Source organism: Silurus aristotelis, assembly GCF_946808225.1.
Source record: "Silurus aristotelis genome assembly, chromosome: 26".
Taxonomy (NCBI): domain Eukaryota; kingdom Metazoa; phylum Chordata; class Actinopteri; order Siluriformes; family Siluridae; genus Silurus; species Silurus aristotelis.
The window spans coordinates 17126949-17149448 of NC_139599.1; the positions used below are offsets into that span (position 1 = coordinate 17126949).

Here is a 22500-nt window from a genome sequence, read left to right on the forward strand (position 1 = left end):
GTCCTGGAGCCTCACCCCTTCGACTGGCGCATCATGCTCTCGGCCGGCCACGATGGCAACATTTACATCTGGGACCTGAGCAAAGGCAACAAAATCCGTAACTTCTTCAACATGGTGAGTTTTCGAAATCTGTCATCTGTGGTCACTAACATGACTTGGTGTCTGTTCTGATGAGCTGCTCCTCACTCTCGTTCAGATTGAAGGTCAGGGACACGGAGCGGTGTTCGACTGCAAGTTCTCGGCCGACGGTCAGCACTTTGCCTGCACAGACTCGCACGGGCACGTGCTTATCTTTGGCTTCGGCTGCAGCCAACCCTACGAGAAGGTAAACGCACGTGTGTTCAGTTTGATGCTCCGTGTGATTGAAAATTTTTTTTTAACAAAAACAGAATACCCACCCGATCTTCACTCCTTCCCAGATTCCAGATCAAATGTTCTTCCATACGGATTTCCGTCCTCTGATCCGCGACTCCAATAACTACGTCCTGGACGAGCAGACGCAGCAGGCGCCGCACCTTATGCCCCCGCCGTTCCTCGTGGACGTTGACGGGAATCCGCACCCTCCGAGGTTCCAGCGCCTCGTACCTGGTCGGGAAAACTGCAAGGAGGAGCAGCTGGTGCCTCAACTAGGTTACATGGCTAACGGTACACAGTCACGTGATATTTATTGCTTTTAGATTTGTTGCTATAAAATATTAGCCATATTCTAAAGCTAGTCAAACTTGTATTTTTTTTTAAACGTCCATTTTTTTGCTGTTGCCCAGGTGACGGAGAGGTGGTGGAGCAGGTGATCGGCCAGCAAACAGCAGACGAGGGTCAGGAAGATAGCCCCTTGGACAGTTTGATCCGGCAGCTTCAGCACCAGCAAGACGAGAACCTCAACTCAGGAAACCAGGATGCAGGTCGGGAAACTGCAGATTGTTTTCTAAGCAAAAAAGGAAGTGTACAAAAAGTGCTTGTGAATTCTGATTGGTCAGAAAGAGTTGATTAATGCAATATGCCAGTTGCTGTACATAATTTCCATAGTTACAGACCGTTTACGGGTCTTGTGTGTCTGTCGGTCAGGTGGTGAAGCAGCGGGAGGTCCTCTGTCACCCCCTAATGTCGGCCTTCGCAGGACTGGTCAGGTGGAAGGGGTTCGGCAAATGCACAACAACGCCCCCCGCAGTCAAATGGCCACGGAGAGAGACCTACTAGCATGGAGCCGCCGTGTGGTCGTTAACGAAATCTCGTTAGGGATCTTCAGGTACTTTAAACGAAACTAGGTCTTTTAATCCAGGCTCAGGAGTCGAGAAGGTTTTTAAATCTGAGGTTCAAACGTGTGTGTGTTTGTATGTGTGATTAGAGTAATGGAGAAATCTCGACTGGCTAAAGGAGAACTGGAGCGATCTCTGTACACCATGGAAAGGAAGAAAAAACCTGTCCATTCTACACGAGTGAGTCCCACACAAACACAAAAGCTTGTGGACATCTGAGCAAGGGTTAACAACATCCCGTGCAGTTAGCGTTTACATTCATCCCAAAGGTGTTCAATAGGGTCGGAGCTCTCTAGTAGATCTTCCACTCCAACCCATAGAAAGCAGATCTTCATGGAGCTAGCTTTGTGCACAGGGGGCCTTGTCTCCTGTTTTAGGAAAGAAAAACATATGACATACAATACTTTTGGTCACATTATATTTTGACATTCTATTCGTTTTGATTTATCTCTCCTCTTTTAAATTATTTTCCTGTTTTTTCTCCTTCCAGACGGAGCCGGTTGATGTTTCTTTACGCTCCTTGAGAAGACCACAGAGAAAACAGCAGCAGAAAAGACACGCGTATCACACTCGTTCGGCGCGGGAAAGGAGGCGGGCTCGTACGCTAAGTGACACGCGGGAGGACAGCCTCAGCGAATCAGACAGCGAGGCAGAGGTACGATGCGTCTGTAGTTTCTGTGTACTAGTGTGTGTGTATATAAGTGTCTCACTGTAGTCAAGTCAAGTCAAGTTTATTTGTATAGCGCTTTTCACAACAGACATTGTCTCAAAGCAGCTTTACAGAAAACAACAGTGAAGGTGAATGGTGTGCGTTTGTCCCTGATGAGCAGCCGTGGCGACAGTGGCAAGGAAAAACTCCCTTGGATGATATGAGGAAGAAACCTTGAGTGGAACCAGACTCAAAGGGGGAACCCATCCTCATATGGGTGACATCAAGAGTTTGATCATAAATCTTTCAACAATACAGAACAATTTGTAATCATCATAGATCCAGCATCAGCTTCTCCATGCCAGGGCCTTTAAACACTCGGCATCTACTTCTCCATGATCATCCATAGGTCCATAATCTTCACGAGGTGGGACGTGACTGGAGCTGGCCAAACCTCAGGAAGCCTCGGGATGGGGAGAGAAAGAGAAGCAGTGGAGAGGAATTAGCGTAGCTGCTGTTCATGATATTAACAGCACAAGTTGATAATGTGCATGTGATCAGATGTTCTGGAGCACAAGGTTGTGATGTGATGTGTGTTATGTGTAGGCTTTGCTAAAAAGATATGTTTTTAATCTACACTTAAACTGGGAGAGTGTATCTGAACCCCGAACACTGTCAGGAAGACTATTCCAGAGTTTAGGAGCTAAATGTGAAAATGCTCTACCGCCTTTAGTGGACTTTGCTATTCTAGGAACTACTAGAAGCCCAGAGTTTTGAGATCTCAGGGAGCGTGACGGATTGTAGCGTGTTAAAAGACTGGATAGATACATGGGAGCCAAACCATTTAGTGCTTTATAAGTGAGTAGCAGTAGTTTGTAGTTTGTAGTCTATTCGAAACTTAATAGGAAGCCAATGTAGGGACGATAAGATTGGGGTTATATGATCGTATTTTCTTGACCTTGTGAGAACTCTTGCTGCCGCATTCTGAACTAACTGAAGCTTGTTTATTAATGATGCAGGACATCCACCTAGTAATGCATTACAGTAGTCTATTCTAGAGGTCATAAACGCATGGACGAGCTTCTCTGCATCAGATATAGATAACATATTTCTTAGCTTAGAAATATTTCTAAGGTGAAAGAAGGCTGTTTTTGTAACTTGATTGATGTGATTTTTGAAAGATAAGTTGCTGTCTAAAATAACTCCCAGGTCTTTTACCGTTGAACTAGTAGTTACAGAACAACCGTCTAAATGCAGGTTGAGATGCTGGAGCTTCTGTGTACTATTTTTTGGGCCAATGAGCAAAATCTCCGTTTTATCAGAATTTAATAGCAGAAAGTTATGGGTCATCCAATCTCTTATTTCTTCAACACACTCAGTTATGCGAGCTAATTGAGCTGTATCGCCTGGTTTGGATGAAATATATAGCTGGGTATCATCAGCATAACAATGGAAGCTAATTCCATGCCTTCTAATAATATTTCCTAATGGAAGCATGTATATTGTGAAAAGCAGGGGTCCCAGAACTGACCCTTGTGGCACGCCATAATTTACTAGCATTATCCTGGATAGCTCTCCATTTAAATCTACGAAATGGTAACGATTGGACAGGTAGGATTTAAACCAGCTTAATGCCTGTCCCTGAATACCGATGTAATTCTGTAAGCGATCGAGGAGAAGATCATGATCTATAGTGTCGAACGCAGCACTAAGATCTAGTAAAACTAATAGGGAGATGTAGCCTTGGTCTGAAGCTAAAAACAGGTCGTTAGTGATTTTAACTAGAGCAGTTTCTGTGCTATGATGGGGCCTAAAACCTGACTGAAACTCTTCAAAGATATTGTTCTCCTGCAAGTGGTTACATAGCTGGGCAGCGACAATCTTTTCTAAAATCTTAGACATAAATGGGAGATTTAAAATTGGTCTGTAATTCGATAGCGTGCTTGGATCCAGATTAGGTTTTTTAATGAGGGGCTTAATAACTGCTAACTTGAGGGATTTAGGGACGTGACCTAACGATAGTGAGGAGTTAATAATATTGAGAAGAGGCTCACTAGCTGTATATAACACTTCCTTCAGTAGTTTAGTGGGAATTGGATCTAACTGACATGTTGTTGATTTAGCTTTCATAATAGCATCATACAGCTCTTCCTGTCCTATACATGTAAAACAGTGTAGTTGTGGGGTTGTAAGTACGATTGTGTCGGGAGATGCTGTCAGAGGTTGAACTGCCACAATTGTTTTTCGAATGTTATCTATTTTTTCAGTGAAGAAATTCATAAAGTCCTCACTACTAAACTGTGATGGAACACATTTTTCAGATCCCTGATTTGTTGTTAATTTAGCTACTGTACTGAAAAGGAACCTGGGATTGTTTTTGTTATTTTTTATGAGTTTGCTCAGGTGTTTAGCTCTAGCAGCTTTTAGCGCCTGTCTGTAGCTGAGCATACTGTCTTTATACGCAATTCTAAATACCTCCAATTTAGTTTTCCTCCATTTTCTCTCCAGATTACGTGTTGTTCTCTTTAGGGCATGCGTATGACTATTATACCAAGGTGCAGGTGCTTGTTCTCGAACCTTTTTTAACCGGATGGGGGCAACAGTGTCTAAAGTGCTAGTGAGGATAAGGTCTATGTTGTTCGCCATCTCATCAAGATTATCAGCAGTTATGGGTTTAATGTGAAACTGAGATAATCACTTACCCCCAATTCGTTGTGCTTATTTTTGTGTGTGTGTGTAGCAGGAGGAGGATCAGAACGAGAACAGCAACGCGTCCTCTGAAAGCGATGCCCAGTGGGAAAACGCAAGCAGCTCAAGGTCCGTTTATATCACACGTCTGACTCCGCCCACATTATAAAATATTGATATTTTGTTAACATAATGTGATGGAAAGCCACACCCACTGGCTGACATCTTAAGCCACATCCAAACCATAACAGTTTATTAATTTTGCTCAGCTGTTGGCCCCGCCCACATAACATCTTTGATCATTTGCTATTTTAGTGACTCTTCCAGCGAGTATTCTGACTGGACTGCAGACGCCGGTATCAACCTCCAGCCGCCCAAACGACCGGTCAGACGGCCGGCTCGTACCAGGAGCAGCAGCTCGGAAGATGAAGGGGAGGGACGAAGAGAGGGGGAGGAGCGTCGTAAAAAGAAGGAGGAAAAGGACGAGGAGAAGAAAAAGAAGCCCAAACAAACTAAACAGAAGGTGAACATGGTTTTATAAAGAGTTGTTTTTAATCAAAAATGTCAGTAGATTTGATCATATTTGTGTGTGTGTGTTCATGAGTAGGCGGTTCCTGCCGGTGAGCTTGAACAGTGGCTTCCCCCGCCCTGGATAATGGAGACCGTACCCAGACGATCTCCATTCCTACCTCAGATGGGGGACGAGGTACAACACACACACACACACACACACACAGGGGCTGATATGGACTAATACCAATGAACAACTCTGTAAACTCTCTGTCTCTTTCTTTCACTGCAGTTGATATATTTCCGGCAGGGTCACCAGGCATATGTTCGGGCGGTGCGTCGTGCCAAAGTCTACAGCATTAACCCTCAGAAACAGCCCTGGAACAGACTGGACCTCAGGGTAACACACACACACACCTCCAAATATTTTCCAGTGTTATTTCCCCTCTTTTTTTATTATTTATTTGTAATCAGTGGAATGTCCACAAAGCATTAAGTTAGCATAAGCCTGAAATGCGGGATTCCGCTCCGGCCAATCCGAATACGGGATTCCGCTCCGGCCAATCCGAATGCGGGATTCCGCTCCGGCCAACCCGAATGCGGGATTCCGCTCCGGCCAACCCGAATGCGGGATTCCGCTCCGGCCAACCCGAATGCGGGATTCCGCTCCGGCCAACCCGAATGCGGGATTCCGCTCCGGCCAATCCGAATGCGGGATTTAGCAGCACGTTCTCCCTCGTCTGTTTTTGTGCGTTTAGTGGTGTTAATTTTTTTCCTCTTTAAAAAGGTTTTTAATTTTAAACATGTTATAAATGTGTGTGTGTGTGTGTGTGTGTGTGTGTGTGTGTGTGATAGGATCAGGAGTGTCTAAAGGTGGTGGGTATAAAGTATGAAGTGGGTCCACCCACACTGTGTTGCCTCAAACTGGCCTTCTTGGACCCACTCTCAGGGAAGATGACCGGCGAGTCCTTCAGCTTGAAGTATGCACACACACAAATGCGCACACACACATATACATATATACATATACAAAGAGAAACCCACAGAGTTACAGCATGTACATGTAGGTTTTAGAGACTGTAGTGATATCAAGCATCAGGTGATTATTTATTCCCCTGTATGCACGAACACACGTTCTATGTTTGTTTGTTTAGGTATCATGACATGCCTGATGTCATTGATTTCCTGGTGCTACAACAGTTTTACAATGAGGCCAAAAAACGCAACTGGCAACCGGGTAAGTGGTCTGTTTGTGTGTGTGTGTGTTAATTGACTGATTTTATCTGAGCGTCATGGGAAAATTCTTTTGAAAGGTCTTGTCTATATAAACTCTGTGTGTGTAGGTCAGCGGTTCCGAAGTATTATAGATGACGCTTGGTGGTTTGGATCAGTGGAGAGTCAGCAGCCGTACCAGCCAGAATATCCAGACAGCCTTTTCCAGTGCTACGTTGTCAGGTGTGTATAAGTGGCCAAAAGTATTGGTATCCACCCTTATGTTTGATGTGTTACCGCGAAGTTCGAGACATACAATTGCACGTCTTTGTATGCAGTAGCATGAAATTTTCCCTTCACTTGAACTAGGAAACCCAAACCTGTTCCAGCACGACAATGCCCCTGTGTACAAAGACAGCTTCTCTGCTTTCCATGGGCTTTTGACCATATAGCGTATAATATGACCATGGTCATGGTGATGATTCTAGGGGACCAAACACTAAGCCTACATTGAACTCTTGTTTTCTGAGCATGTTTAGGCAATTTCTACCAAATCCCACAATTACAGAAATACATTTATTTCTCCCTAAAACTCATCACATAAGCAGTTACGATGGCATTAATAACAAAATCAAAGGTTAATAAAATATAAAGGTTTGAAAGGTTCGCACATTTGTTTCCGGATCAGAAGCATGTAGGCTGTTTAACAATGCAGCTCGTTTTGGAATTTAAAGCGGTAAAATCCAGCAAAGCACATTTCCATGTGTAAAGAGCATTGGTCCTGGTCCTGGTCCTGGTCCTGGGGTAGCAATAATTAAAGCCTGTTCATTTGTTTTTTCTTCAGGTGGGACAACAGTGAAAGAGAGAAAATGAGCCCATGGGACATAGAGTCTATACCTGAAGAAGGCAAGTTTTAGTGTGTGTGTGTGTGTGTGTGTGTGTGTGTGAGAGATAGAAAGTAAAGCGAAAGAAAAGTTAATATCGTCATTTAAGCTGACCAATCAGCTCCGTTTATTTAATTGACGGTCTCCAGCTCCACTTCCGGACGAGGTCGGTGACAGCGTCACAGTAACTGAGGAGGAGCTTCAGTCGCTGCTGTACCAACCGCAGGATGGCGAGTGGGGCGCGCACACACGTGACGAAGAGTGCGAGAGGGTCATCAATGCCATAGATCAACTTTTCACACTGGGTAACGACACACCCAATATTATGTTTAACGATTTATACGTTTCTGTACATAATTCTAAGGTTAATAGTAAAATTTTGATGCAATATATATATATATATAGAAGCTTTACTTAGGTGTGTGTGTGTGTGTGTGTGTGTGTGTGTGTGTGTGTGTGTGTGTAGATATAGCCAAGGCGTTCTCCTGTCCGGTGGATCTGAGGGATTATCCCCTCTACTGCACTGTGGTGGCATATCCCACTGACCTCAGTACAGTCAGACTGCGACTTGTACACCGCTTCTACAGGTATACACACACACACACACACACACACACAAATATAAATATATATATGTGTTTAAAAGAAAATCAATAACCCTTTACACCAGTGGTCCCCAACCCCTGGGCCGCAGACTGGCACCGGTCCGTGGGTCAATTGGTACCGGGCCGCACAGAAAGAATACAGAACACATTATTTCTGTTTTATTTTTGATCTGATTCTGAACGATGTTTTATTTTAGAAAATGACCGGATTTTCTCCTCCACATCTGTCTATGACTCACTCTTGATGCAGGTCATGATGCCTCGGTCACATGACTTGCCTCCATCCACTACCTTCTTAAAGGAGCTCCGGTCACATGTCTTACCTCCATCCACTACCTTCTTAAAGGAGCTCCGGTCACATGACTTACCTCCATCCACTACCTTCTTAAAGGAGCTCCGGTCACATGACTTACCTCCATCCACTACCTTCTTAAAGGAGCTCCGGTCACATGTCTTACCTCCATCCACTACCTTCTTAAAGGAGCTCCGGTCACATGACTTACCTTCATCCACTACCTTCTTAAAGGAGCTCCGGTCACATGTCTTACCTCCATCCACTACCTTCTTAAGGGAGCTCCGGTCACATGTCTTACCTCCATCCACTACCTTCTTAAGGGAGCTCCGGTCACATGACTTACCTCCATCCACTACCTTCTTAAGGGAGCTCCGGTCACATGACTTACCTCCATCCACTACCTTCTTAAAGGAGCTCCGGTCACATGTCTTACCTCCATCCACTACCTTCTTAAAGGAGCTCCGGTCACATGACTTACCTCCATCCACTACCTTCTTAAAGGAGCTCCGGTCACATGTCTTACCTCCATCCACTACCTTCTTAAAGGAGCTCCGGTCACATGACTTACCTCCATCCACTACCTTCTTAAAGGAGCTCTGGTCACATGTCTTACCTCCATCCACTACCTTTTTAAAGGATCTCCGGTCACATGACTTACCTCCATCCACTACCTTCCTAAAGGAGCTCCGGTCACATGTCTTACCTCCATCCACTACCTTCTTAAGGGAGCTCCGGTCACATGACTTACCTCCATCCACTACCTTCTTAAGGGAGCTCCGGTCACATGACTTACCTCCATCCACTACCTTCTTAAGGGAGCTCCGGTCACATGACTTACCTCCATCCACTACCTTCTTAAAGGAGCTCCGGTCACATGTCTTACCTCCATCCACTACCTTTTTAAAGGATCTCCGGTCACATGACTTACCTCCATCCACTACCTTCTTAAAGGAGCTCCGGCTGCTAACACATAATACATTACTGCTAAATTAAATCACCCAAGCGAGCAAAATGACCAAAAAACAACACCGTGGATTCACGTTTATTATTAGATTTAGAAAATACCAGTTTTTATGGTCGTATCATTTTATTTTGCTGTATTTATCCACCACACCTTAAAGGCCGGTCCGTGAAAATATTGTCCGACTTTAAACTGGTCCGTGGCACACAAACGTTTGGGGACCACTGATTTAAACCGTCCACATTCCAGCTACTTGATTTCTTTCGACATGAGCGCACACACACACGCACACATTATGAGGTTGCCATGTTGGTGACGTGTGTTTGTGGCAGGAGAATTTCGGCGCTGATGTGGGAGGTTCGCTACATTGAGCACAACGCCAGAACGTTTAACGAGCCTCACAGCCCCATCGTCACGGCTGCCAAGTCTGTCACTGACATCCTGCTGCACTTTATTGGGTGAGGAGCATGTGCGCACACACACACACACACACACCTCTTTCTCACACAAACATGCATGTTAATTAATTAATTAGAGATTTCGTTTCTAAAGTAAGTGTGTTCATGCAGGGATCAGAGCTGTACTGATATCTTGGAGCTTTACAATAAGGTCCAGACCGAGCTCAGCAGTGCTGCTGAAGAAGAGGTGAGGAGTGTGTGTGTAGTTTAGTATGACTGCGCCCCCAGGTATATTTTTTGAGCATTATACTGAATGTGTGTGTATTAATAGAGCATGGCTATGTATTTGTTCAAACTGTGTGTGCGTGTGTGTGCGTGCGTGCGTGCGGTAGGAGGATGTTGATGTTGACTCTGACACTCCAGGCACATCGACTGGCCAGACAGTAAGCTTACTTTCAGCACAAATATATTTCCCTCTGATAGATGATAGCTGATAGATCCTTTAAAACCACATGGTGTGACAACAGTTCCAATCTTAATCCTGTCCTTTTCTCCAGCACTGCGGTCAGTTGTCTCAGAAGCGTGGCGTGTTGCTGGACGTGCACGTGTGGTACACTCAGTGTAGAGAGCTGATCGGGAGGATGATCGCCAGCTCTGACTCCGAACCCTTCCGCCAACCCGTGGACCTTTTCACCTACCCGGTAACTAAACCACTCCAGCCCAATGAAAACCTTTCTGCCCTGAGCTAACCTGTAGGTCTTATTAATTCATGGTGTGTGTGCACGTGTCTATTCAGGACTACAGAGACATCATAGACACGCCGATGGACCTGGGCACAGTGATGGAGACGCTGATGGGGGAGAATTACGAGAATCCCATGGAGTTTGCCAAAGACGTCCGGCTCATCTTCAGTAACTCCAAGGCATACACACCCAACAAGAAGTCCCGGGTAAAACACACACACACACACACACACACACACACACACACACACAGGTCCTGTCTTGGCCTTAATGCATAATCGCCTTATTTTTTTGTATTCAAATGATTGAGTGATTCTGAAGATCCTACTTTTTTTTCTCAGATCTACAGCATGACTCTTAGTTTGTCTGCGTTCTTCGAGCACCAGATCATCTCAATCATCTCGGACTACAAGGTGGCCCTCCAGAACCAGAGACGCTGCCAACAGAGACTCAGCTACAGCAAGAGGCTACACAGTGCCGTTCCAGAGAGGTGGAACCTGTATTTATTCTAAATAAGCATATCTGCATAGATGTGTAGAGTGATGTGATTTTCTCCATCTAAAGTTAATGTGTGTGTGTGTGTGTGTGTGTGTGTGTGTGTTTGTGTTTGCAGCCCCAAAGGGAAGTCCAAGTCAGTGAAGAAAACAAAAACACATCAACAACCCATCAGGACACGTTTACGGCGGCCCTCTGAAGGTGTGTGTGTGTGTGTGTGTGTGTGTGTGTGTGTGAACATGTCAGAGGTCGACCGGTACCTTGTATTGGTCGTTAATTGGGTAACCGGCAAATATGATCCAACCTAGATATCAGTATTGGTCAAATCCACTATCTAGTGTAATCTGTGTTTCCCCATCATAGATTCGAACCTTGCACTTGATGAGGAAGACAGCCAGCCTTCATCATCCTCACTGTCTGCATCTACTTCCTCATCATCAGGTCACTCTGAGAGTAACAGAGTCACACGCAGCAGAGCACTGAGCAGGAGAGCAGGTATGTGTGCGCGCACACACACGTTAACATTTTATAGATATCACATAATTTACAACTCATTGCAAACATATTCAAAAATGTGTGGTATAAGCACAATAAACCAGTCCAGATGGCTCAAGCTGAATACGTAACCCTGTGTGTGTGTGTGTGTGTGTGTGTGTGTGTGTGTGTGTGTGTGTGTGTGTGTGTGTGTGTGTGTGTGTGTGTGTGTGTGTGTGTGTGTGTGTGTGTGTGTGTGCGCGCACGTGCGCGTGTGTGTGTGTGTGTGTGCGCGCACGTGCGCATGTGCTCGTGCATGTAGATGCTCATTGCAACGGGCCAATGACTAACGGAGGTAGAAGGTCACGCAGACAACTAGGACAGAGAGACACTTCGGACTCGGAGAGCTCGGAATCTTCGTCGTCCTCGTCATCTTCATCATCCTCCTCCTCCTCTTCTTCGACGTCCTCTTCCTCTGGGAGTGAAGTAAGCGACGGCGAGGTGGGCACCTTCGCCGAGGGCGGAGACCACGACTACAGCAAAGCATCACGTCTCTCCCCGGCACGAAAAAGCAAGATGGCTGTAACCAGCTTCCCCGCTAACACCAAACGGAAAAGGAGACAACAAGAGGAGGAAGTGGTGGAGAGCCTCAAACGTGCACGTAGAGAACCGATCCAAGCAGCCCAGAGTGAGGATGAGGATGAAGACGAGGATGAGGAGGATGAAGAGGTCGAAGAGGAGGAGCCTGAGGGGGAAGAAGAAGATGGAGAAGTAGAAGATGGAGAAGTGGAAGACGGAGAAGTAGAAGAAGGAGAAGTAGAAGAGGAAGAAGAAGTAAAAGACGAAGAAGGAGAAGAAGAAGCTGCGGAGGAGCAGGAAGAGGATGAAGAAGGGGAAGAGGAAGAAGAGGAAATGATTCCACAACCTCAACTTTCTGCCAGAGGTCAAAGATCGAGTCAAAGAACATTAAAAGCGGAACGTGTGAACACACGTAACCAAGGGAGACGGACCGTAGTCTATAACGATGACTCGGAGGACGAAGCTCCCGCCGACCCGCTCAATCTGGGCACGTCACGTTCCGGAAGGATCCGCCGCATGACCGAGCGAGCCAGGGTCAGCCACCTGATGGGTTGGTCACACTGACCTTTGACTTTTCAGACTCGGTTTTTTTTGTTTGTTTTTTAAAGTGACCTCAGACATTCGGACTTCACTACAGCAATAATGCAGGGATTTTTTTTTTTTTTTTTTTGTAGTTGTTTAATGTACATATGTTTTATTTCTTCCTTTTTTCATTGTTAATAATGAGACTTTTGTTTACGACCCTGGAGCTCGTGGTGCTGACTCCCGTCTCGCTCCGCTGTCCGACGAACCAAACCAGCCTTACTGTGGGCCAGAGCATGGAGGAGTCTGTCTCTCTCTCTCTCTCTCTCTCTCTCTCTCTCTCTCTCTCTCTCTCTCCCCTTTACATTTCTTCTTTTCAGAATTCATTTGCCAACGTGGTGCTTTCCAATCAAGTCACTGCACTGCAGGATGATGGTGCTGTTCTCTTTTTCTCTTTCTTTCTTTTTCTCTCCTTCTTTCTTCAGCCCCCCCCCATGTTAATAAATGGTCTGTTTGCCAGATAATTACAGGTTTACAGCCCAGAACCATTCAGAATAATGGCTTTAAAACGTTTCATACTCTCATATTCCACCCAAGATTTTCATTCCCTCAAGCTGTTCTCTCGGATCCTTCTGCGCTCTTTCTTCCTCTTCTTTACCCATAAAGAAATCTTTACCTGATTTATTTTTTCCTTATTTATTTAAAAAAGATAACCAAATAAATTAAATAGCACCACCATGTGCAAACATCTAATCATCTTCTCGTTGCCCCGTACACAGCAGGCTCTACTGAAATCTCTCATTATATTTAAAGTTGCACAAATTGGCCGTATAGATCGGATTTTGATCTTAGCAGGGTTAATCAGATTTAAAAGCCTTGAAGGCTTCGTCCCAAGTCTCTTTCCTTTAAAATGCTTTATTAGACAGAATGTTCTGCTATAAAATAAAGCGTAATGGGCCGAAAGGAAGCCATTAAACAATAAACAGTGATTAAAAACCAGACATCTACATTAGACGCCCAGGAAAATGTGATGATCGAGATCCATCCAATCAAATTTATGTTGCTATGTAGAATACATCTGACCGTTGACGCGATTGGCTCAAATACTTCACTTCCCTTCAGGCAACTCAAAATCTCTCGCTTAAACCTGCATAAAAATAATAATAATAATAATTGGGACACGTCCTACCGTTAGATAAGTCGCATAAGTGGTAGTTGAGCTGTGTGGAAGACCAGGCGGGAATCTGTACCCACACGGGAACATCCAATCAGATTCGTGTTGCTATGCAGACTAATGAAGAGGTGCTCTCTGATTGGTCCAAAGATCTTAATAGGATTCCGCTCAATTGATCTACATATTTATTTTATTTTTTTTTGCTACATTAAACCTCAATCATTGCTTTACCCTTTAACAAAAAGGAAGCAAAAGTTTTGGCACCCCTACTGTCCTGGCAGATTTGCTATTCTTACACACTCATCTCTCTCTCTTTTTTCTGTTTCCCACATTCAAACCTGGGGTCTGTCCCAAACGCTGGTCTCACTAGTGTTCTTACTAGTACGCTGACTGTTGTAATCCTACACCGTGTAGAATGTCTTCTAATGAGATTTACTTGATGCTTTTTTTTTTTTTTTTTTCCCAATTTCCTCTCCTCCCTTTTGGAGTGGTCACATGGTGTAGTCTGGGCAGCGTCCCATAATGCACTGCATGCACGTGCACTATGTTACTGCTTGCGATTCAGTAAAGTTACATAGCATAATGGCGTCTTGCTAAGTGTTAGACTAGCAGCACAGCTGAGCAACGACGTGACTTCCTAACGGACTTGCTAGTGCTTAGCCCGAGCCTTTTTATCATCCTAATAAGAACTTTAGACGTAAAGGGTTCGACGTAGCATTTGGGACGTAGCCTGTGTTTTTCTTTTTCTTTTCAAATCTTACAAAAAAACAAACAAACAAAAAAAGCATTAACTTCCAGGGCATGACCTTGACTTCCTGCCCATATGAGCATCGAGAGCATCGATACACACGAGTGTCTGCACACACATGCTGTTTTTACAATGGAGTATATTTATATTTGTACTGTACACTTATACACTTTGTGATTAATACTTATCAAGTGAAACCGATCCGATGATGTTTGCACACGTTATGGCAGCTGATTTGGTGTGTGTGTGTGTGTGTGTGTGTGTGTGTGTGTGTGTGTGTGTGTGTGTGTGTGTGTGTGGGAGACAGGTTTTAAATCCTGGATCCTGATTGGTTGAGAGTTTTCGGGGAAACTCAGCTCATCAAAAGGATGATTGTTTTTCATGGCGTATATATAAATATATATGAGAGAGAGAGAGACTGACTATTTTTTCACCTCTGTAAACAGGAAGTGGTGCCAATCTGAAGATGTATTGTGGATTTCCACTCTTTTGATTCCGCAGGGGGTTGTTTGGTTGTTGTTTTTTAATAAATGATGTTTATGGTTGAGCAGGTTGTTTTGCAAGGAAAGGTGGTGGATCTGCAGTACTGACTGATTTGAAATCATTCACCTGTACACAAGTCATTACAACTGAATCCCTTTTTCCTATTTATGAAGTATTTAATTTCATCTCGGACGTCCCCATGGAGCTTTCACTGCTCCTGGTTGATTTTCAGTTTAGGTTTTGTTTAACTTGAGATTCGTTTATCGATTGATGTGTGAATCACGCGCTCTGAAGCGTTAGCAAAACTAACACACATGCGCTACTAGCTAGCCAGTCGTTATTTGACCTCGAATGTGTCTCAGATTGCTGTCGTGCTGAAATTTGTGATCAGCTTCAGCATGTGTAATTTTAAAGGTCAAAAGATCCTGTCATGTCTGCGATTTAATAAAGTCTGGAAATTTTACACTACAAAACCCAGAGCAAGGTGTTGCTGGGCAGGTTTGAACGAATGGATCGATGCTATTGGTCGTCACCAGGTTTTATTTTGATTTGGTCCAATTTTTTTTTTTTTTTAAACAAGCAGTCTGTAGAATCTTCAGACTTAAATCACTGCTAAATCCAACTACAAAATACACTTTTTTTTTTTTATAAACAAGTTCTGCAACATGCACTGCATGGCCAAAACTTTGTGGACACCTGAGCATTCTTTTTGAACATTCCATTCCATATTTAGTCTCCATTTGCTCTAATAGTGAGCTCCACTCTTCTGGGAAGATGTTCCACTAGATTTTATGGAGATTCTTTCAGCTACAAGGGGGTTAGTAAAGTCAGGTAGTGATGAAGGTCATTCATGTTCTGTAGGGTTAAAGCTCTAGAGCAGATCTTCATTTAGCTGTCTTGTGCACAGGGGCATTGTCTCTTAGTCTCCTAGTTCAAGTGAAGGAAATAATTCATGGTCTTGCATCCAAAAACATTGTGTGTCTCCAACTTTGTAGTAACATTTTGGGGAAGAAGCACATATGGCTAAAAAAACTTGGACTTGGATGTTCAGAAAGCACACAATCTTATGGTTAGGTGTCCACAAACATTTGCTGATGTGTATTATTTTTTTTAAAAATTGCAACCCACATCCTGTCCCACTCCAGTCTCTCCCTCTCCCTCTCCAAAGAGCTTTCTCTTTCTATCCTGTTTCCTTTGTAGTTCAGAGCCAGTTCACATTGGTGATGGTAAAGATGAAGACCTGATGTAAGGAATGAGTGTGTGGGGTTTTTTTGGTTGTTGTTTTTTTTATTATTATTATTTGTACACAGTTTGAGTGTTTGTTTGTTTTTTTGTTTTGTTTTGTTTTTTAATAAAAGAGTAAATCTGCTTTTGACTTTCATTTTTTCATCTTAATACAATAGTTATAAAATTTAAAGAAAACACAGACTAACGGGGCAGTTGGAGTATAAGTGTTTATAATGAGAAAAATGAGGAGGGAGGGAGGGAGGGAGGGAGGGAGAGAATTCAGAAAGTTTTCAGATTCCTTTACATTTTTTTTTTCAGTGTTCTGTTGCAGCCTGATAAATTACTGAACAGTGCAGAATAATGGAGAGTGTGTTAGAGAAGTGAAGAAAAGAGTGCAGGCAGGGTGGAGTGGGTGGAGAAGAGTGACAGGAGTGATTTGTGATAGAAGAGTATCTGTGAGAGTGAAAGGGAAAGTTTATAGGACTGTGGTGAGACCTGAGATGTTGTACGGTTTAGAGACAGTGGCATTGAGTAAAAGACAGGAGGTGGAGCTGGAGGTAGCAGAGCTGAAGATGTTGAGATGTTCGTTGGGAGTGACGACGATGGACAAGTCTTTTTGCGTTTGCCATAAAGCCCAGACCTGTGGAGTGCTGCAGTGATGGTTGTACTTCTGGAACTTTGTTCTAGAGCACTTCATGCTTCCCTCTGCTGACCAGCTTTATGAAAATGCTGATTTCATTTTCCAGCAGGATTTGGCACCTGCCCACACTACCAAAAGCACCAAAGGTTGGTTAAAAGACCATTGTGTTGGTGTGCTTGACTGAAGCAAACTCACCAGATCTGAACGCCATAGAGAATCTCTGTTATATTGTCCAGAGAAAAATGAGAAACAAGAGATCAAAAAATGCAGATGAGCTTAAGGCCACTGTCAACCTCAGCAGTGCCACAGTCTGATCTCCTCCATGCCACAGGCTGATCACCTTCATGCCACAGTCTGATCTCCTCAATGCCACAGACTGATCTCCTTAATGCCACAGTCTGATCACCTCCATGCCACAGTCTGATCTCCTCCATGCCACAGACTGATCTCCTCAATGCCACAGACTGATCTCCTCAATGCCACAGACTGATCTCCTCAATGCCACAGACTGATCTCCTCAATGCCAAAGTCTGATCACCTCCATGCCACAGTCTGATCTCCTCAATGCCACAGTCTGATCTCCTCAATGCCAAAGTCTGATCTCCTCCATGCCACGCCCAAATGAGGCAGTAATTAAAGCAAAAGGTTTTCGACCAAGTTTTGAGTACAGATACAGTAAACGAACAGACTTTCCAGAAGACCAACAATTCACTCAAAATGTTTTTTTGATTGGTTTAATAAAGTTTTCTATTTTTTTTTTGAGATTTTGAAAATTGGTAGGTTTTTGTTAAATGTGACCAAATATTAAAATGAAAAGAAATAAACACTTGAAATACATCAGTGTGTGATTAATTTGTAGAATATACCAGTTTCACTTGTTCTATTGAATTACTAAAATAAATCAACTTTTTATGACATTATAATTTATTGATATGCACCTGTGTGTGTGTGTGTGTGTGTGTGTGTGTGTGTGTATATATATATATATATATATAGAGAGAGAGAGAGAGAGAGAGAGAGAGAGAGAGAGAGAGAGAGAGAGAGAGAGAGAGAGAGAGAGAGAGGGAAATTCCCAACACAAAAGACGCCTCTGTGTGTTGCGTGTGCGCATGCGTCATTGGGTGACGTTACCTGCATGGCGCCTCCTACCACAGCGACCGCGTCGCTGTTTCCAGTTGTTATTATCGCGAACGCGGAAGTCGGTACGAGCGGAGCTTTTAGAAGCACTGGAGACGAAAAGCAGAGTGAGAGGAGAAGATCCAGGCGTCTGAAGACAAAACAAGTTCATCTCATCATCTTGGGGAATCCACAGGATCCAGCGAGTCATCATGCCGAACATGGAGCGTATCCTTTTATCACCAGAGTTTTGTTGGAAAACCTCTAGGGCCTGCAAGGGAATGTAGGCTGCGTCCCAAACTGCGTCGTAAATCCGGGTACTGAGTGGGTAATGGGGTAAAGGGGTGAGTGGCTGAAGGGGTGAGTGGGTAAAGGGGAGAGTGAGTGATGGGGTGAGTGTGTAAAGGGGAGAGTGGGTGATGGGGTGAGTGGGTAAAGGGGGTGAGGGGGAGAGTGGGAGAGTTCCTGGTATGACTGTGATTTTTAGTGGCGGACTGTGCGATTTGGGACCGAGCCTCGGTGATGTGTTTACGAATCTGATCTGAATCTGATCCGAATCTGATCCACACTTTCGGTTTTAATTTCATTCATGTTACTGGGCGACTGTTGGTTTGTAAAATAAAATAAAAATCTTGACCACACTTTTGAGAGGTTTGTTTTAGGCTTGTGTATTTCTTTAAGGAATATAGTGTACAAAACAAAAGCACTTCCGGTTTTATGACCGCAGGACCGTGAGACAGGCGTGTTTCTTCTGTGACGTCATTCTCACCTGAGCTACAAGTTTGTCCAGTTTTCGCCCCACACATTAGATCGTCCGATTCCGTGACTAATGGACAAATTTATATATCCTTTACATTATTATTATTATTATTATTATTATTATTATTATACGGTCAGTGGTGAGTGAACCCTTGAAGTTTCCAGTGAATCTACCAAACAGCCAAAACACTGCTGCTAGAAAATACAAAAAGAGCAATCAGGAAGTTGGTCGGGTTTCTTGAGAACCTGTTGGTGACCTTTCCCACGTCGCTTGCTCTCCACATTGCTCTGTATCAAAGCCCAAACATCTACCTAATTGCCATCTTCATGGGTCCCAAGTAACCCACATTTTATTTCTTACATGTGTAACATTCCCTGATGCTCTTTTTTGGGGGGAAAGAATCACCAGTTCTGTTATTATGATTGATTAAATGTCACATTAACATCTTGTTACTTTTTAAAATTTCACCATTTCCATAGTAACGATAAGGTATGTTGTTGAAATCAACAAGAATAAGCTGGTATGTACGTAACATGGTTTTTAAACTCATTGTTCCACATAACGCCGGGCCGGGCCGGGCCGGGCTGAGGGATCTTAGAGACCCCGGTGCAGCACAGATTTACCTGTAACGTCCTTAACAGCTGATCACAGAGCATCTTTTCAACCTGAAGTTTGCAGCCAAGGAGCTGCAGCGAAGCTCCAAAAAATGTGACAAAGAAGAGAAAGCGGAGAAGGCCAAAGTGAAAAAGGTGAGTCTGTTTGCAGGCAATCTGCTGTACCACAGGAACCCTACAGGAACCCTACAGGAACCCTACAGGAACCCTACAGGAACCCTACAGGAACCCTACAGGAACCCTGGATCATGTGTTTGTGTTTATTTTTTTCCCCTCCTAGGCGATTCAGAAAGGCAACACGGACGTCGCGAGGATCCACGCCGAGAACGCCATCCGACAGAAGAACCAATCGGTGAACTTCCTGAGAATGAGCGCCAGGGTGGACGCCGTGGCAGCGAGAGTCCAGACCGCCGTCACCATGAACAAGGTACACAGACTTCGTACAGTGGACAAGATACGGCGGGAAAAACATTCTGAAACAGAATCCTAAAATGTGACTTTCCACAGGTCACTAAGTCCATGGCAGGAGTGGTGAAGGGGATGGATGCAACCCTGAAGAGCATGAACCTGGAGAAGGTGAGACACGATCTCATCCTGCTCTCTGTGTAATCATGTGCTCAAGGAAACAGCCTTGGGTTAGGGCTGTGTTATCATTGGTCGGATCTCAATCACAGTGTAACGGTGTCTTGTTCTCATTTGTCAGATCTCTAGTCTGATGGACAAGTTTGAGCACCAGTTTGAAACTTTGGATGTTCAGACACAGCATATGGAGGACACCATGAGCAGCACCACAACACTTACAACTCCACAGGTAGCACACACACACACACACACACACACACAGCCACTGGTGTAATACCGTCATGGAACACACACCTGTAGACTGATGTATTGTGGGGTTTTTTTTTTAAGTTTGTGTTTTGGTTTTTCAGAACCAGGTGGACAGTCTGATGCAGCAGATGGCAGATGAAGCTGGGTAAGGAAGTGTACACCACACACACACACACACACACACACACACACCTCCACTACTGCACAACTGCCAATCTGACAGATGGGGAATGGAAATGTGTAAATGCAGAGCCCTCTTTTGCCCTGCCACACACTCCTTTGCCCTGTCTTGCCATTTTCAACCCCAATTGTAAATGGAAATGTTCTAATATGACTGTGTGTGTGTGTGTGTGTGTGTGTGTGTGTGTGTGTGTGCGCAGGTTGGATCTCAACGTGGAGCTTCCACAGGGACAGACAGGAACATTGGCCAGCAGCGTGGCATCTACAGAACAGGTAAAAACACACACACACACACACACACACACACACACTAAAGAAATGTGTATGTGTACATATTTTTTATTTTTTTACACACTAACTCTCTCACTCTCTCTCTCTCCCTCTCTCTAGGATGAACTCTCTCAGAGGCTGGCTAAACTCAGAGATCAGATTTGATTGCATTGACAAGTGTGTGTGTGTGTGTGTGTGTGTGTGTGAGAGAGAGAGGGAGAGAGAGAGAGAGAGAGAGAGATCATCATCATCATTTGTTGCTCTTTGGAGTCTCTGAAGAAAGAACGATAGAAAGCAGAATAATGTCCAGAAGATCTGCTGTATGGATTTCCTCCTCAGATGTATGTCACTTGTAGAGCCGGGTGGAGGAGTGTGTGGTGTTTTGTATCAGAATCATTATGCAGCTTCAGCGTGCTGTCAGCCAACAGAGGAACCAGTGAAGAACGTCCCACAGTCACGTGATGCTAACTGCTCGTGAGATCTATACGTTTGTAAGCATGACAGCACGGAATGAGTTCGATTCTTCTCCTGACCGCTCTTTCTTTTTGGATTCGGAGGCCAATGAAAAGCCACCTAGTGCAAACACTATGAGGAATAAAATTGTAAATACACTTACTCTTCTCTCTTATTTGGTCTGTGTGTACCTTCAGGAGCACTTTAACGGTCTTGAGTTATAACACTGTCCCAAAAGCTAACGGTGACGCCGCGCCTGGCGCTGCTGCTAACCAGCTGGATTTCCGTTTATAGAGGTCATTTTACTTCATCACCAGCTTTCTTTATTCAAACGTGTTTAAAGACTCGTGTTTTTAAAGTAACGCTTCAATCAAACGCTGCTCCAATCTTCACCTGCTCCCATTCCGAATCTGAACTGTAGAAAGTGACAAAATATTGTTGTGCCCAAATCAATTTAGTGTTACAGAGAAGTGACAGTGACATAAGATCAACTTTACTTCCTCCCACAGTGCAGAAATACCATCTTACAGACGCAAAAATAGAAAGTTAATGAATAAAAACCTATAATCAGCTTGTGATTGAATAACAAAACCTTTTTTTGGACCAGACCCGCGCCCCACCCCCTCCCATTTTGCCCCGCCTCACCCTCTTACAGATTCCAATTGCAATTGTATGATCGGATCCAATAACGTTCGGACCCCCCCCCCACCCCCCGTTGCTTTTGCCCTGACCTCCACCCTTTGTCCCACCGTTCAGATACTTTCAATACATTAGAAAATTTAATCTAAACTATATATCAATATCATGTTTTCTACACACACACACACACACACACCTCAGTGTCATCTCAGTGTCATAACTCAAGACCTCTGCTAAAGTTATGCTAAATGATTATTTTATTTTATTGACGTTAAAGTAAATCACCAAACAGTTTAACACCGTGTTCCTCACTATTGAGGTTGTTGGAGATCTCTCGGGGTTCCTGCACCGTTCAAGAAGTTAAAGAAGCTTTAAAGGCATCTATTTATTTCCATTTCCTTATTAGTCTATTAGCCACATAAGATGTTTGTTTGGGGTTTATAAGGAAAAAGCTGTCTACAGATTCAAACCTGAAATAAATATTTTATACCACTTCCAACCTCCTCGTGTGTTCTGTGAGTGTTTGTTGGGAATTGGATACGCTGTCTGATTGGAAAAGTTCACACCCAAACTTTTATGATGATGATGATGATGGAATTCTTAATGACAGTGTCTCAACTTGGCTCAAGGTTCAGTGCATCATGATCTGCTCACAACTGTTAAGTGTCCATGAGGAGCAACTTCACAAATAATGACCTGGGTGAAGAATCTCTCGATCATTGGATTATTGTTGAGCTAAAAATCGCAGTATGAGCCAAAATGACTTCAGTTATCTGTTTCCTACATCACCCACAATGCATTGTGACCTGGTGCTTTGAGATCCTGCCCTTTGTCTCGTCGTAAATGCGGCAGCACTTTAGTGTAGTCTGTTGATTGGCTTCCACAACAGTTCACTTTGCTCCCAGAGCAAAACTTCACCAGGACAGTGTGTAACCATGTCATCTTGTGTATGCAACACACACACACACACGTATATACATTTACTTTTTTTTTTATAAAAATACTTATTTATTCGAACAATTTCAGTTTTTTTATATTATTATTATTATAGTTTCTGAGTGACTGTTATTTCGGGTGTTATGTATCTGTATGTT

The 22500-nt window shown here is 43.9% G+C and overlaps 2 protein-coding genes and 1 long non-coding RNA gene across 4 annotated transcripts in view; 2 read left to right on the top strand and 1 right to left on the bottom strand.

The window, feature by feature from the left end:
• Positions 1-16044, top strand: part of brwd3 (bromodomain and WD repeat domain containing 3) — a 21693-nt gene extending 5649 nt beyond the window's left edge. The window contains exons 15-40 of one of the 2 annotated variants that reach the window (XM_083530909.1): positions 1-114; positions 197-325; positions 420-645; positions 765-902; positions 1066-1246; positions 1346-1436; positions 1747-1911; positions 4646-4722; positions 4909-5116; positions 5201-5299; positions 5396-5503; positions 5959-6083; positions 6258-6340; positions 6447-6558; positions 7160-7221; positions 7349-7504; positions 7666-7786; positions 9393-9518; positions 9630-9705; positions 9851-9901; positions 10016-10159; positions 10255-10407; positions 10543-10691; positions 10815-10897; positions 11060-11191; positions 11493-16044. The exon at positions 1-114 is cut by the window's left edge and continues 21 nt beyond it. In XM_083530909.1, coding sequence (XP_083387035.1) covers positions 1-114; positions 197-325; positions 420-645; positions 765-902; positions 1066-1246; positions 1346-1436; positions 1747-1911; positions 4646-4722; positions 4909-5116; positions 5201-5299; positions 5396-5503; positions 5959-6083; positions 6258-6340; positions 6447-6558; positions 7160-7221; positions 7349-7504; positions 7666-7786; positions 9393-9518; positions 9630-9705; positions 9851-9901; positions 10016-10159; positions 10255-10407; positions 10543-10691; positions 10815-10897; positions 11060-11191; positions 11493-12313 — 3930 coding nt within the window. In that variant the 3' untranslated portion in view covers positions 12314-16044. The remainder of the gene's footprint in view (positions 115-196; positions 326-419; positions 646-764; positions 903-1065; positions 1247-1345; positions 1437-1746; positions 1912-4645; positions 4723-4908; positions 5117-5200; positions 5300-5395; positions 5504-5958; positions 6084-6257; positions 6341-6446; positions 6559-7159; positions 7222-7348; positions 7505-7665; positions 7787-9392; positions 9519-9629; positions 9706-9850; positions 9902-10015; positions 10160-10254; positions 10408-10542; positions 10692-10814; positions 10898-11059; positions 11192-11492) is intronic. The other variant, XM_083530910.1, reaches the window with a different exon arrangement.
• A 1659-nt stretch (positions 16045-17703) lies between these two features.
• Positions 17704-20929, top strand: chmp1b (charged multivesicular body protein 1B). Its single transcript, XM_083531009.1, has 8 exons — positions 17704-17887; positions 19071-19168; positions 19314-19460; positions 19541-19609; positions 19737-19844; positions 19966-20009; positions 20245-20317; positions 20435-20929. Exons 1-8 carry the CDS (start codon positions 17872-17874, stop codon positions 20477-20479), a joined length of 600 nt encoding a protein of 199 aa, XP_083387135.1. The 5' UTR covers positions 17704-17871; the 3' UTR covers positions 20480-20929.
• The window catches only part of LOC310720448, a 104132-nt gene continuing 102123 nt past the window's right edge, over positions 20492-22500 (bottom strand). Inside the window, exon 2 of the long non-coding RNA XR_014531733.1 lies at positions 20492-21328. This is a non-coding gene — a long non-coding RNA (uncharacterized lncRNA). The remainder of the gene's footprint in view (positions 21329-22500) is intronic.